This window comes from Pteropus medius, unplaced genomic scaffold, assembly GCF_902729225.1.
Source record: "Pteropus medius unplaced genomic scaffold, Ma_sr-lr_union100, whole genome shotgun sequence".
Taxonomy (NCBI): Eukaryota; Metazoa; Chordata; class Mammalia; order Chiroptera; family Pteropodidae; genus Pteropus; species Pteropus medius.
The window spans coordinates 7530862-7545815 of record NW_024343733.1 but is presented as its reverse complement, the minus strand read 5'-3'; the positions used below and the strand labels follow the sequence as shown (position 1 = coordinate 7545815).

At 50.6% G+C, this 14954-nt stretch overlaps 1 protein-coding gene across 12 annotated transcripts in view; it reads right to left on the bottom strand.

The window, feature by feature from the left end:
* Nucleotides 1-4600: 4600 nt before the first annotated feature.
* SLC2A11 (solute carrier family 2 member 11) overlaps nt 4601-14954 on the bottom strand; it is a 28403-nt gene continuing 18049 nt past the window's right edge. For 4 of the 12 annotated variants that reach the window (XM_039868468.1, XM_039868469.1, XM_039868470.1 and 1 more), the window contains 9 exons: nt 12617-12737; nt 10820-10949; nt 10105-10253; nt 7264-7451; nt 7023-7133; nt 6565-6666; nt 6416-6491; nt 6079-6206; nt 4601-5857 (listed from right to left, as the gene is read on the bottom strand). In XM_039868468.1, the coding sequence (XP_039724402.1) occupies nt 5657-5857; nt 6079-6206; nt 6416-6491; nt 6565-6666; nt 7023-7133; nt 7264-7451; nt 10105-10253; nt 10820-10949; nt 12617-12737 (1206 nt within the window). In that variant the 3' untranslated portion in view covers nt 4601-5656. Of the gene's footprint in view, nt 5858-6078; nt 6207-6415; nt 6492-6564; nt 6667-7022; nt 7134-7263; nt 7452-10104; nt 10254-10819; nt 10950-12616; nt 12742-14954 lie in introns of all 12 variants that reach the window. The other 8 variants (XM_039868461.1, XM_039868460.1, XM_039868465.1 and 5 more) reach the window with 6 other exon arrangements.

The window sequence follows — 14954 nt, the reverse complement described above, 5'->3', positions numbered from 1 at the left end:
TGTGGAAATAGATTCTTCCCTAGTCAACCTGAGACACCTTGACTTCAGCTGTGCGAGACTGTAAGCAGAAGACCCAGTCACGCCATGCTGGACATCTGACCCACAGAAACTGTGAGATAATAAATGTGTGTTGTTTTGTTTAAAGCTGCTAAATTTGTGGTAATTTGTTCTAGGAGCAATAGAAAAGTAATACACTGGCATTAATGGAGTTCAGTAGTTATCTGCTAAACGACAGGACACCTGCTCTATGCAGCGTTGGCAGACAGGGCTGCTGCCCTGCCTGAGATCCTTTTCCCCTTCCTCCTCACTGACAGAATCCCAGTTCTGTTTGGTTAGAACATTCGCTGCCCCAGAGCCCCTGGCAACCAGATGTGGCCATTTGAGGAAGCTATGGCATGCGATGTTCAGGGTTTATGGGGAAGCAGCTGCTTGGCCGACAGAGGCGCCATCCTACCCACTTTCTCCTTCCTCTGCTTGGAACTTGGACATAACCCCTGGTTGTGCATGAGCTGTTGGGCAACTGTGAGCTGGAAAAACACAGGCAAAGGAGTGGGAAATGGAAACCTAGGGGTGCCTGGGGCTCTGACAGCTCTGCCCAGCCCCATTCAGCCCCATTCAGCTGGCAGTTAAAGAAGAGAATTAAACCCTTCTCTGTTCAAAGCACTGTTTGTTAGAATTCAGCTCTAGTGTAACTCCTGGCTTGTGTAGAGGACTTCTTGAGCATCACATCCTGTGAGTAAAGGCTGTCAGGTAGAAAAAGGGGGTGGAAGAAAACCTCACAATGTAAGGAGTCATCAGCTAGATGAGGAGGACCATGGCTTACACTGAGCACCTGGCAGGCCCTGGAAGTGGGTAGCCAGCCCCTGGGTTGAACAACTGCAAGGGCAGAACTTGAATTTCCCATGCCAGATGGAGGGCATGGTGGGAAAGGGCTTGCCAGGTCCCCCTGAGGGGCGACCTGCTCTTCCCTTCGCTGCTTCTTCCTGACATGGACCGGGTCATCTGTTCATGTCCATGGATAGTCCACCCTCCCACTGCTCCCACTGCTCCCTCATCAACCTCATGTCCCTCAGCATCACACCCCAGCCATACACAGTTCATATCTCCCTCTCGTCCCAAGAACCCAGCTGGCCCTAACCCCTGACCGTCCCTCACTCACCAGTCTCTGTGCCCTTGTTCACTGAATGTGGTAAAAGTCACGGCAAAGACAAAGATACCCCATTCCCCTCTAATCATAGTGGAAGAGGACCTTGGGGTCATCACCCCTACTGGTGACACCCACCCAACCATACCTAAAGGTACAAGACTGCAAAGAGGGGTGTCTGCCAGGAGAATACCACACTACAGAGGAAGGGCGTAGGCTCAGTGGGGAGCCAGGGATCGTGGCCAGCAGGGTGATCTGGACTGAGTCACTTAAGCTCTCTGAGCCTCATTTTCATCATCTCAAGATGGCAGTGATAATTCCGTATCCAGAGCCTTGTGTGAGGATCAAAGGAGATAAGCGCAAAGTTCCTGGCATACAATAGGTGCTCAATAAACGCTACCTGATCTTATTGCATTGCAACCAAGTGTCCTAAAGCAGGAAATGGGAGAACAGGATTGAACCCTAAGGTGGGCATCTAGGCAGAGCAGGCAACTGTGCTTTCTTTCCCTGGGGCCAGTTTCTGTTACCACCTGCCCCTCCCCTCGAGGGGCCCCACCAAAACTGAGGCCAGGCTGCTTGGGAAACCCCAGGGAATGGGCCTGCTCCAACTGCTGCACAGGAGGTGACAGTGGTTCGGCTTACATGGACAAGAGCCACGAGCAGCTCAGACTCACATGGACAAGAGCCACAAGAGCTCACAGCAACCTGTCCCAAAGGTGGGGTACTGACTATCTCAGATACCCTCACCTCCTGGAACACTGAGGTGTAAGCATGCACTTCAGTCGGGGGTGGGGGCTCAGGGAGTGTAGGGACACTGGTCATTGAAGTGACATGGGAAGAGACCATTGGAGGGTCTGGCTCCCATGATTACAGAATAAACTCTCCAGACTGGCTTTCACCCACCCCCATCTCAGAGCCTCTTTCCCACATGAAATCCAGGTGAATGCTGGCCTTCCCTTCCTGTACCTCCCCCGCCCCGCCCCCATACTCAGCCTTTACCATCCTCACTTATAGCACCCATGGTCCCCAGGAAGCCTTCCCAGCTAAAAATCCACCCATCTCCGGGTTTCCATGGCTACATTTTCATGGTGTGCCTCTAAAGAAAGCATATGTGTGCATGTGTGCGTGCATGTGTGTGTGTGTATGTGCCAGGCCTGGAGCTCTGTCTTCTTCCCCTCTGTGTCCACCCTCTCCTGGCTCTCAGCCTCCTTTCCTAGCCACCCGGAGCCAAATAGGACTGAGTAGGCAAAAAGTCGGGATCTGTCCCTTGGATGTTACTCACTTCCAAGACCATGGGGATAGGACCTGGGCTCCCCCTTAGTGTCTTTGTCTTTCTGGGTGTCTGGTCCTCTCTAATCTTCAGTGGTTCCCTGCTGCCTACAGAATGGAGCTAGGAAACCAATGGGACACAACCTCACCTCCCACAGGCTCTGTTGCCAGTGCCACCTATAGTGTCCCACCTGCCTCTGCTGAGCCTGAACTGTGGCCACTCAGCCTCCATGTCCTTCACATCCCTGTCCTGGCCCTGCCCTCAGGGAATACTGGCTTAAGCCCCAGCTGCATCCTAATCCACAGTGTCACCTTGGACCTTTCAGGGTGGCCTCTAGGCCTCCCAGGCAGAATGGGCATCGGGTTGCAGAACAGCCAGAACAGAGGAGGCAGTGTGGTGCAGTGGTTAAGATCACCAGGCCCAGTCCTGGCCCTGCCACCTAGTGGTGTGACCTTGGATGAGTCACTGCTTTCACGTGCCTCTGCTTCTCTTGTGTGAAAATGGGATTATAAAAGTTCTTATTAAATGGGGTCCCTGTTACGATTAAAGAGGCCAACACTGGTGAAGCACTCAGAACTGCCTGACAGGCAGAAAACCGTCCACAGATATCAGCTCTGAATGGTGGTGGTGGTGTTGAGAGACTGTTTCGCTTTCTGCGAGCTGAGGGTCACTGCCTGCCTCTGCACAACCTTGGGCACAGCCGAGGACAGGGACTGGGACGGCCACCTCAGGATGCAGTGGGCCCTGAGAGAAGATGTGTAAACCAAAGGGTCAATGAATGCTTCAGCTGAGGCACGAAGAGAGTGACCTGTGTCTCAACAAAGAGGAACCAGAGTCTCAAGGGTCCAAGAGAGGAGTGGAAGGAAGCAAATGTGGGAGAACAGAAGGCAGCCATTGGAAGCTGCACAACCTGACCCTCAGCACCATGTGGAACCCGACAGCCAGGCAGCCACTCCACACCCCACCCAATGGACCACTGTCTGCTGGCCTAGTAGAAGAGGCTGGACCCCTGGCGGGAGGCCCTGAGAAGCAGAAACTCACAGCCTAGGTAACCAGCAAGCAAGGGAAGGAGGGATGCAGGGAGCTGACCAAGTGCTCTGGGCAGTAGAGAGGGTCCATCTGGGGTTTGCGGTCTGGATAGGTGGGCCGAGCTGGGAGCATTTTGGTATGGGGGGGAAAGTATTTCAGGGGGATTTGGAGCCTGACAGAAACCAGCAGACAAGGACATGAAGGGTCTAGCTGGGTACACAGACTTGTGGGAAACCCTCCAGCCTGGTCTGGGGACCCAAGTTCAGGGACTTACCTGCCAGGCAGGCCTGGGGGTCTCCACTGTCAGTGATGAGATAGTGTTGGCTCTAGGGGAGCAGGAGCAAGCTGGAGCACCCTGGACACTGGGCAGCTGGCCAGCAGTAGGGGCCAGGCCTGTGGAGTTTTGGGGGAGGGAGAGAAGAGGCCAGGCCAGACTCCTCCTTGACAGAGCCATGTCCCCGGCCTTCCTGTCTTCCTGAGGACAGAGGCTCCGCCTTGCTCTACACCTCTTCCCAACCAGGTCTGGGTCGGGATGTCGGCACGGATGGAGACCCAAAAGAGGGTGGAGCATCTCTCTCATGGTGACAGTACTGTTTCCCCAAGGGCCTAGACCCAGGTTCTCCCTGTCTTGAGACAACCAGGCTCTGAGGCTGGCACCTTCCTTCTAAACCCTCTACCATAGGCGGAGCACAGAGGATTTTTAGGGCAGTGAAACTACTCTGTATGATACTATAGTGATGAATACATGTCATTATAAACTTGTCTAAACCTATAGAATGTACAACACCAACAGTGAACCCTAATGTAAACTGTGGACTTTGGGTGATAACGATGCATCACTGTAGGTTCATTGATTGTAACAAACGTCCTACTCTGCTGGGAGACGCTGATAATGGAGGAGGCTGTGCATGTGTGGGGACAGGGGAGATACGGGAAATCTCTGTACCTTCCTTTCAATTTTGCTGTGAACCTAAAACTGCTCTAGCAAAATGAAGTCCTTAAGAAAATATTTTTCATAAATACTAAACAAAATATTTGAACAGATTCTTCACAAAAGAAGATAGATGAATGAATGGCCAGACTGAGCAGATGAAAAGATGCTCAACTTAGTGAGTCATCAAGGAAATACCACAATTAAACCACAATGAGACACCATTACACACTCACTAAATGGCTAAATTTAAAAGATGGACAATACTAAGTACTGATGAGGATTTGGAGCATCTGGAATTCTCATACTTTGCTAGTGGGAATGTCAAACAGTACAATCACTTTGGAAAAGTTTCTTCTATAGCTAAGCATACCTTCATTATTAAACTCAGCAATTCATTTACCCAAAAGAAATGAAAACATATGTCTACACAGCAACAGCAACCTATGCAGAAATGTTCATAGCAGTTTTATTCATGATGGCCAAGAATAAGAAACAGCCCAAATGTCCAATAGGTGAATGGATAAAGAAATTATGGTATATCCATACAGCGAAATACTACTCGGGAATACAAAGGAGTATATACTAATATATGTGACAACATGCATGAGTCTCGAAAAAATTTATCTGGAACAAAGCCAGACATAAATACATAAGAATTATATCAAATTCTTAAAATAAGGCAAATCTGGCCTATAGTGACAGAAAGCAGGTCAGTGGTTGCTTGGGGCTGGGGATGGGGTGGGTTATTCATCACAAAGGGGCATGAGGAAGATTTTGGGAAGATTTTTGGCATAAGGAAGAATGTTCTACCTTGATTGTGGTGGTTTGGTGGTATCAAGGGTGGAATCTATCAAAACTCACCAAATGTATACTTAATATGGATACGTTTTATTGTATGTAAATGGTACCTCAATAAAGTTGATCTTTAAAAATCAATTCCTCAGAAAGTCCTTTTCTGACCACGCCCCCATCAAACTGGGTCATTCCCCCCAGGATACACACCCTTCGCAACCTGTATTTTTTCTTCCACTGCATTTCTCCAAGTTTGTAGTTAGTTCTTATTGGTTTCCTGTTAACTGCCTCTAGCTGGGGAACACCAAACGGTCCCGGATTCCATCCCTCTGGCTCAAGACTATTGCTAAGCACCTTGGCACCATGCCTACACACAGTAGGTGCTCATTTAACACTCATTAAAAGAACAAATGCAGGCACCAGTGAATGAAGAGGAAGCAAAGGGAAGAGCAGCAGCTGGAACTGGGCCCCAGCCGCACCTGTGGAGCTATAGCTCTGTGGACCTGATGATCTCCGGGCCCCTCCATGTGGGGCCCTGGCTTCGTCTGGGAAAGTTGAGTCTGTGCAATTCCTTGGAGATCTCCAGGAAGGTCTTGCCTTTGGTCTCAGGGAGGAAGAAGCCAGTGTAGAGTGCCCCACAGACACAGACGCCGAGGAAAGGCACATAGAAGAAGTGTGACAATTTCTTCTGTAGAATGAAAGAGACCCTGAGACCTGGTGTGGCCCCATTCAGCCCCCAGACGGAAGACCCCATAACAGGTAGTGATGAGAGGGATTTGTTCCTCTTTGCTTAGATAAGCCCCACCCTCTTCAGTCTCAGTCTCCTTGGATAGAGGCCTCCCACTGGGGTTCTCATGCTGAAAGGGATAAAACCTAAGGCAGGATCCTTAGGGGGAGGGGCGAACCTACCAGGATGAAGGGGAACCCCAGCCCCACCAGGAAGAGCATGGTCCACATGAGTGCCCCATAGACCATGTAGGCAGCAGGCCGGGCCGTCTGGTCAAACAGCTCCGTGGCCAGGATCCCTGTCACTCCGGCTGGAAGGAGGAGCAGGAACAGCGGACTGCCAGCCAGGACTCTCCACCCTGCCTTTCCCCAACCTCGCCCCAGACGTGGAAGTAGGGGTCCCTTGGTGTTCTCCTTCCAGAAGCCTTGTACAGGTGGGGGTGGGGGCATGCAAGTGATACTGCATTTCACATCTACCCATCCTTCACCCAGACGTCCCAGAGCCCCTGGGCCCACTCACCAGGGCCGATGCCAAAGCTAAGGATGAAAGCAAAGATACAGGACATGGCCAGGTAGGGAATCCAGGGCAAGAAGCTCTGTAGCAGAGAGGTGGGGTGAGGCGGAGATCAGCCAGCAGCCACCCACCTGCCCTTCCCCCAGCCCAGCTACCTGCAGGCACAGTGCCACTGTGAAGACACTCCCCCAGCAGGTCATCAGGCAGTATCCCCTCATGAGCAGCATCCGCCTGCCCACTCTCTCAATGATCACACACTGCAAAGGAAAGGGGCTCTCAGTCACTGGGCCCAGCCACCGGGCCATGGTCCCCTTGGTTTGGGGGTGGGCAGCAAGGAGGGGCTTCGTGAGGAAGCTGGTGGGGTAAGGAGCAGTTTATGACTTCAGGAGATTAAGATATTAATTTCCCAGAGGTCACTCAACTTCATGCAGTCTCCTCATCTCAAAATGGTGGTCGGAGTGCCCAGCAAAGAGTAGATGCTCAATAAATGCTTGCTAACTTGGAAGTAGCAAGTTTTATCAGAGTGACTTGGAGTGGGAAATGGCTTAAGGAAGGGGACTGAAGTCCTCAGGGTGTCAGGGCTGGAGGAGGAGCAGCCCAGAGTCATACTCACACTGACAAATGCGGTGAGCAGCTCACAGCACCCGGTCCCGATGATGGCGTACTGGACCTTCTCCTGGGGAACTCCCGCCTCCAGGAACACGGAGGAGGCGTAGGCGTACAACTGGAGAGAGGGGTGCAGGGCTGGCTCTGGGCCGGCTCTGAGCCACTGACTCCCTGCAACCTCCCTTTTCCCAGGGGCCTGCAGCACACAGCCCCCAGGCCCAGGGTGTGGGGCGGGGCAGGGCCCTCACCGAGTCGTTCCCGCAGAGTTGCATGGCACTGCCCAGTACCACCAGGCTCATCACCTGCCTCCGCAGGGCGCCATCCTGGAACAGCTCCCAGGGGCGCCTAGCGCGAAGGCCCTGGCAGGCAGCGCGTTCCTCCTCCAGCTCCGCCAGCTCCGCCACTACATCCGCGGTGCCCCGCAACCGCTGCAGTGCTGGGGCACAAGAGGGGGTGCTGAGCTCTCCTTTGCCCGCCCCCAACTCCCTTCTCTCTCTCTCTGGGCCCCCAGGGTCAGATGGGGTGATCTTCCCGGCCCTGTCATTTCACAGTTCATGGACCAGAAAAGGCTTTAGAACCTCAGGTTTCTGTGGACCCATAAGACAGGGCAGGGCAACTGTGGCAGATTGCCATCATCATCCCCAGTTCCTCACCTCTTCCTGTATTCATGTCCTTTGCTATGTGATTTTGCAGTTGATTCCACTAAAGGGGCAAGTATACATCCCTTGGTGCTAGGCTAGCCATGTGACTTGCTTTGACCAATAGGATGAGTCCACAGGGAGGGCATGCCACTGTTCAGCCCAAGCCTTACAGGACCTTGCTCATTTCTATTTTCCTCTTCTGACATCATCCTTGAAACTTGCTGGGCTAGCCCCTGGTCCCAAGAGAAGCAAGGGTGGCCCAGCTAGTACCCTCCTAGATCAGCCAATGCTCATCTGACTTGCACGAGTGACCAAGAGGAGCAGAGCCACCAGCCAGACCCAGCCTACATCCGCCAGCCCCAAAGAACTCACAGAGGCTTGGGCTAAGCAATTGCTTCTTCTGTTGGCCACTGAGATGCTGTGATTGTTAGGCAGCGATATAAAGCTGATCAGTAAATTGGTACTGGGAATGGGTGCTACCATAACTAGGACCTGTGACCTATGGTATTTGTTTGCAGACCAGGCAGAGGGTGGTGGGGAGTCTGGAAAAACGACAAGCCATGTACGTAGGGCAGTAGCGTGGAAGAAAGAAAACAGACTTAATGAACTTCTGGACTTGGGCGAAGAGATCTCCCAAGTGTTGAAAGCATGAACTGGCTGCTTTTATCTGAGTATTCTAAGCTTACTATAAAAAAGGCATGAGTACAAAAGAAGGAACAAAATTTAATTAAATTTAACTTATTTTAAACTTGCTAAGTTGATTTAATGAAAAAACAAAAACGAACCAGGCTTCTCATCTCTAGCCTCTCCAGGTAGCAAAGAGTCCCAAATTAAGTTACAGCCTGAGAGCAAAGAGTAAATCCAAAGCCTGCCAGGAAGTCACAGACTCAGGGTAAAGAACAAATCAGGATGTCACTTAAGATAGGGCCTCGGAGACCCTCATGGCTGGAAAAACGGGCATTATGGAGGCGTAAGTGTGTTGGTCCACAGCTGCCTGACATGCTCAAAATTCCAATAACTAAGTCTCAGGAGAGAAGCATATCTCAAAAAGAATTATGGATATGGCTTTTTGGCACATAAAGCAAATTTGTAAAAAAATTCACATCATTATTGAGAAAATTGTATTGATGACAGTTCTGCCAGCCTGGATGAAAAGACACCTACATAGTTTGAAACGTAGAGCCTTCTGTGCCCCAGTTTGCTATAGGTACATTCCAATTGCCCTCTTCAGAAGGTGTCAAGGAAGGCGATGGAAAAGGAAGGACATCTCGGAGGGCAGAAGCAAGAACCTGGGGAAACCATGGCCTGGGGAGCCCCTCCCAGGGGGCAGAGGAACATTCCAGGGCTTGATCAAGGAACAGTCCCCACCCCGCAAGCAGGAGAATCTGTCAGTGTTTTCGTAGCAGCACTTCGGCATTGCTATGGAAACTTTCGGCTTCCTTACCCTCTTCTTTGAAATGAGGGTAAGTTCTGGTTATGCTGTCTCACTTTCACCAATAAGTATGGGAAGGGCAGAAGACTTGTGTTTTTAGCTCCTAGGTCTCCGGATCAAAAGAAGGCACATATAGACTTCATGTGATCTTAAGATCCCGGACTTCAAACCTGGTGCCGTGATTGGATGAGACTTTTGGGGGTCCTGGATGGGAGGGACATGAATAATAATTGGGGCTACGATGGCAAACTGAGAAGAGTACATTAGTGGGCCCTGTTTTCACTGTCCCTAAATCTACGCCCCTTGCCATGTGAGAGGATATGCCATCGATTTTCCTATCCCTTAACTGGGCCCAGTAACGTGACTCTCTTGGGTCAATGGGATATTAATGGACATGAGAGGCCAAAGGTTTGGAAAGTGCTTGTGCAATTAGATTTGCTTTCTTGCGTCTCTGCGCATTCTTGTAACAAGAACATTCCTGGGCTAGTCAGTTGGTACCAAGAGTGAAAGGACAGGCATATTCAGCAGAACTGAACTGCTCCAGCCCAGACCAGCTTGGACTGGCCAACTGCCAGCTGAAATCAGCAGAGTCATGCAGCCAGCCCAGAAAGTAAGAGTAGAAGATATAGTAAATGATTATTGTTTTAAGCCAGAGATTTGGGGATTGTTCCTTGGGTATCCTTATTGTGCTCATAGCTAACGGATAAGACCATTGGCATCCAGTTGGCACGGGGACCATAAGCTCTTCTTACATGGTGTTTTATCTTGCAGGTGTGTGGGTGGCTCTTTCCCTGCACCACCCTGGGGTTCCTGGATGGCAGGGGTTGGGTCTGCTCCATCTCACTGCCCTGGCACTCAGGACAGTCCTTTGATAAAGAGTTTTGAAGGGATTGATGGATAGCACAAAGAGAGGGATAACTTTCTCTGATAAATGAAACCCAAGAAATGGGACCAAGCTCTGGGCAGACGTGCCCCTTGGTCAGGGGTGGTCTGGTGACCTGAGGTCAGAGACTCACCTACCAGGCAGGTCTCAGTGTCTCCGCGGTCAATGAGGAGGTAGCGCGGGCTCTCAGGGAGCAGGGGCAGGGAGGTCAGCTGGAGCACCCCGGGCACCAGGCAGCTGGCCAGCAGCAGAGGCCAGGCCTGTGGGCTGCCCAGGAGCTCCCTGGGGAGGCAGAGGAGAGAATGAATCAGAAGCCTCCTTGTCAGAGCCTTGCCTCCCTGCCCGCCTGCCCCTATCCTCCCGCCCCCAATCCCCAGCCTCTTGCCTGCCTGCTCTCCTGAGAGCAAATGGTCTGCATTGCTGTGTCTCTTCCTAATCAGCTCTGGGTCTGGACACCAAGATCCCTCCCACTCAGGTGGGGACCCAAGATAGGGCAAGGATGTGGCCCCACCTCATCCCTAGTAACTCCTCTTTCTAGGGCTCCAGGCTCTGCCTTCTCCTCTCTTTTCTGGGATGACCAGGACATGCTCCCCTTTAAAAGCCCAAACCTTTACCCTCTTCTCTGTCAAGACCTGCTTTCTGCTCCCTGATCTGGAGAAAACGGAAAAGTATGATTCACACTGAAGTGTGGCTGACTGATACCTGTTTTGTGTATTGACTAGATGGAAGTGGGCATATTTCAATGCCTTAATCTACCTGGTGAGCAGGGGAGAAATTTAGGCAAAGAAGGGCTTTTACTGGCATCCCTCAAACCACTTAGTGCACATGTTGAGGGGGAGGGGGCTTACCTTAGTCCGACCACGTGACCCATCATGATCCCCAGGGCAGCGAAGACAGCTGAGGTCATGGCCACGGCTCCTCGGAGCTCCTTGGGTGCACTTTCTCCCAGGTACATGGGCTGGATGTTCATGCTCACACCTGGACAGGTACACAGGAGAGAGAGTCAGTCATCAGGCTGGATCCTCTGCAATGCCCGGGCCTGCCCCCTGCCCCCTGCCCCCTGCCCCCTTGGCACTTCATCTACTGGACCCTGGCACTGAGTGCTGCTCCCTCGCCCTGTACGCTTGGAGGGGTCCCTCCTCACCTGCTGTAGGGCCAGCAAGACTCAAGGTCCACCCCTAGTACTTATGAGAGAGAAGTCTTTCTCAGATCAGCTCCCATCCTGTTCCCTCACCATGGTCCCACCATGGTCATAGAATCTTTCTAGACCCCATCCCTAGGATGAGTGTGCAGGGCTCTGAGTGGAAGCTAGGAGGAGAAGGGCAGGGTGGTGTCCAGAGGCCTACCAGCTGTCCCAGCTCTCACATCAACACTTTCACTGACCACTACTGCTTTAGCTTCTCACCTCATCCCGCTTCCCTAGGGAGGCATCTGGCACCTAGGCAGCCAGTGGGGAAACAGAACTGGGCAGCACCCCTACTGCCCAGGCCAGATGGTGACAGCTGGCAAAAGCTAGGAGGCCACAGTATTTGTGCATCATCCATCTGGGAAAACTTCAGGGAGAGCTGCTCCCCACTCCCTGACCGGGGATCAAGAAACAGCTCTCATTAAATCCTCTCTCTCTAAGCACTGGGTGGAGGGAGCTGGGACGAAGGAGTGTGCATTGATTGCCAAAAAGTCTGAGAGGCACCCCAGCTCTTCCTACAAACATGTAGGGAGGGACCCCTTCTGTGCTAGGCCCTTGGGACATGAGGACAAAGTCCGACCTAGTTCCTTTTCCCTGGAGTGTGGGCTGGTCTTAGTGACTCACTTCTTACAAGTAGACTGTGGCAGAACTGAAGGTGTATGACTTCTGAGATGAGGACATAAAAAGCATTGGGACTTTCTTCTTGTGCACGGACACCTGTGCTCTTTCTCTCTCCCTGATCACTTACTCTGGAGGAAACCAGCCACCATGTTGAGAGAGAGACCCGCAGGCTGAGGAGCTGAGGCCTCCTGCCAGCAGTACATGAGAGTACCATCTGAGAAGCAGATCCTCCACCCTCAGCCAAACCTTCAAAGGACAGCAGCCCCGCTGACAGCTTGATCACAGCCTTAGGAAACACACCACGCCAGAACCACCCGGCTGAGACATCGCCAGGTCCTGACCCACAGAAATTGTGAGATAATAAATGTTGACTGTTTTAAGCCACTAAGTTTCAGCATACTTTATTTCACAGGAATAAGATAACTAATATAGACATTGACATGTGACTGTATAACAAGTTCCAAAAACTAAGGAGTCCCTAACAGGCTATTCTAACTCTATAGGGAAGATCTGAGAACTCATCCTAGATGCCTTTACACTTTGGCTGCCAGGAAGCTCATGGTTTAAAGTGTTGCTCAAATACAGGACTTCTGTTAGTACGGGTTTGGAGAGGTTGGTTCTCACACTCTTGTACGACTACTGCATTTTTTTTTTTTTATCTACTTCGGATGTCTCATTACACGAGCCTTTTAAGATAAAACATATTTAATCATTTTGCCAAAAAAAAAAAGGTGGGGATGAATGAAAAGTAAATCAGTGAATAAAGAGAATACATGAATGAAAGGCATAAAGGGAATCAATGAATGAGTAGGGAAAGAGAGGCATCCTGCCCCCATACCTGCACTGATGCCTGTGAGCAGCCGTCCTAGCATGATCATCTCAAAGGAGCCTGCTCTGCGGCTGAAGCCAAACAGGATCGCTGCGGCTACCACCAATGTGTTGTTCACCAGGAGGGACTTCTTCCTTGGGGAAAGTGAAACAGAGCAAGGGAGGCTCGAGTTAGTCTGGAGGAACTATCCCTGGGGACCCCTCTTTGCAACTCCAGCTGGCCCTGATCAGACCTGTGTGTGTGCGTGAACTGTGTCAAGGAGTCTAAGCTACGTGACTACGTGGCCATTATACCTGGGGTCACCTGTGGTATGCCTTGAGGAGCATACGCCTACTCCCCTCCCCCAACATACCCCAAATCACTCTCCTTTCTGCCTGTACCACAGCTTGAAATGGCAGAACTTAGGTTTTATGGCTTTATCCCTACAGATTAAGCATTACTCTCCTTAAACTCCTTTGTAAAATGAAGGGCCTAATATCTGATTTCTCACACTCGATAAAGCCCTAGGGAGGAAGAACAGGGACTTTCAGAGTGAGGCAAGGAACCCATGTAAAGTCCCCTCCCATTTTCCTCCATGTGTTACAGTCGCTTCTCAGAACCTTCAGAATGGCTGGATGCCCATGCCTAGTTCAGTGGGACAGACTGTGAGCCAGGACGGGGGCACTAGAAATGTCCACTGCTCCACTACAATGAAGAATAGGCTCTCAGCTGCACATACTGAGCTCAGACGTGCTGTCATGCAGGTCACCCAGGACAGCTCACTGTAGAACACACAACTCACAGGGAAACTCGAGCCCAGAGGAGGCCAGGTGCTCTGCCCAAAGTCAACAGCACAGTGGTGATAGAATATGAACCAAAGCTTATATCTCCTGTGTCTAGAGAACGGAGGACAGTAGATTATAACAAACTGGATCCAGTGGTAACTCCAATTGTAACGAATACATCTCATCTGGCTTCCTTGCTGGTACAGATTAGCAAAGTACTTTGATTGTGGCTATTTACCTGGTGAATGCATTTTGCTGCACGTCAATATAGAGACACCAGAAACACTTAGCTTTTACCTGGCAGGGACAGTATTCCATCTTTACCGACATGCCTAGAGGATATAGCAACTCTCCAGTTCTGGGCACAATCTGTTCCACAGGGCATTGTGCTGGCCCTACTACTTTGATAACTTGATATTAAAAGGACCTGGAGAAGAGAAAGCAGCAAACACACTAGATGTCTTGGTAAGGTACAAGCATGACAAAGAGTGAAAGCTTAAAAATGAGGGTGCTGCCACATTAATGACGGTCCTGAATTCCAATGGACTAAGATATGTCAGCATATTCCCTCCAAAATGCATGACAAATTGATGACAAGTTGCTGCCCTTCCTCTAAGAAGGATGGGCACATCTCAGAGGGCTTCTTTTCATTTCGGAGGCTGCATGTACTACATTCGGTGTCGTGATCAGACACATTCCCAGATGATTTGAAAACCTGGCAGTTTTGAGTGGAGCTCAGCAAGGGGAGTATCCTTAGTGGGTCCAATCTGGGTGCAAAGAGTTCTGCTGCTTAACTCTGTAGACCCAAGAGAGTCTATGGTGTTCAAAGTGTCTGTGGCAGTTGTCGAAAATGAGAACCACAAGCAAGACCTAGGATTTGGGAGTAAAGCTACTCTATTTCAGCAAACTGCTATCCTCTGAATAAGAAAATGCTCCTGGCTTGTCACAAGGCCCTGGTGGTGACTAAACACCCTACTGGGACACCTGATGGCCATGTGCCCATTGTGAACTGGGTGCCATATGACACTCCTGTGCTAAGGCTGAGTGTACCTACAGCACTCCATCACTAGACAGAAGTGGTAAACACCAAACTTGCCCCACGTGGGCCCCAAAGAGTCCCACAAGTGGGTCACATCAGCAGGCCTACTTGACCATGCTGCCGTCCTGCTCTCAAGGCACACCCAGGCCTTGTCTTTAGTTTAAAACAAAACAAGACAAAGCTTGACCCTACTTTGCAGATGGTTGAGCATCTATATTGGTTGTCAGAAAGGTAAAGCTATGGCATTAAAGCCCACTCAAAAATAACTCTAAACAATTTTGAAGGAGTTAAACCCTTCCTGTAGACAGAATCTTTTTTTTTTTTTTTTTTGACAGAATCTTGAACATGAAATTTTGTCCCTTTTCTGAAGGGTTTGGTTGGATAGTCAAAGTCTTAGAGCAGAATTTGATGACTGGTTTCAAGGAGGTGCAGGGAAGGGTAAATATATGGATCTCACAGAACTGGCCCAAAACCTGAACATACACCATGGTCATGTTTCTGCTCACCAGAAGCCCCTTGTCACTGCAGAGGAGGCTATTCATAA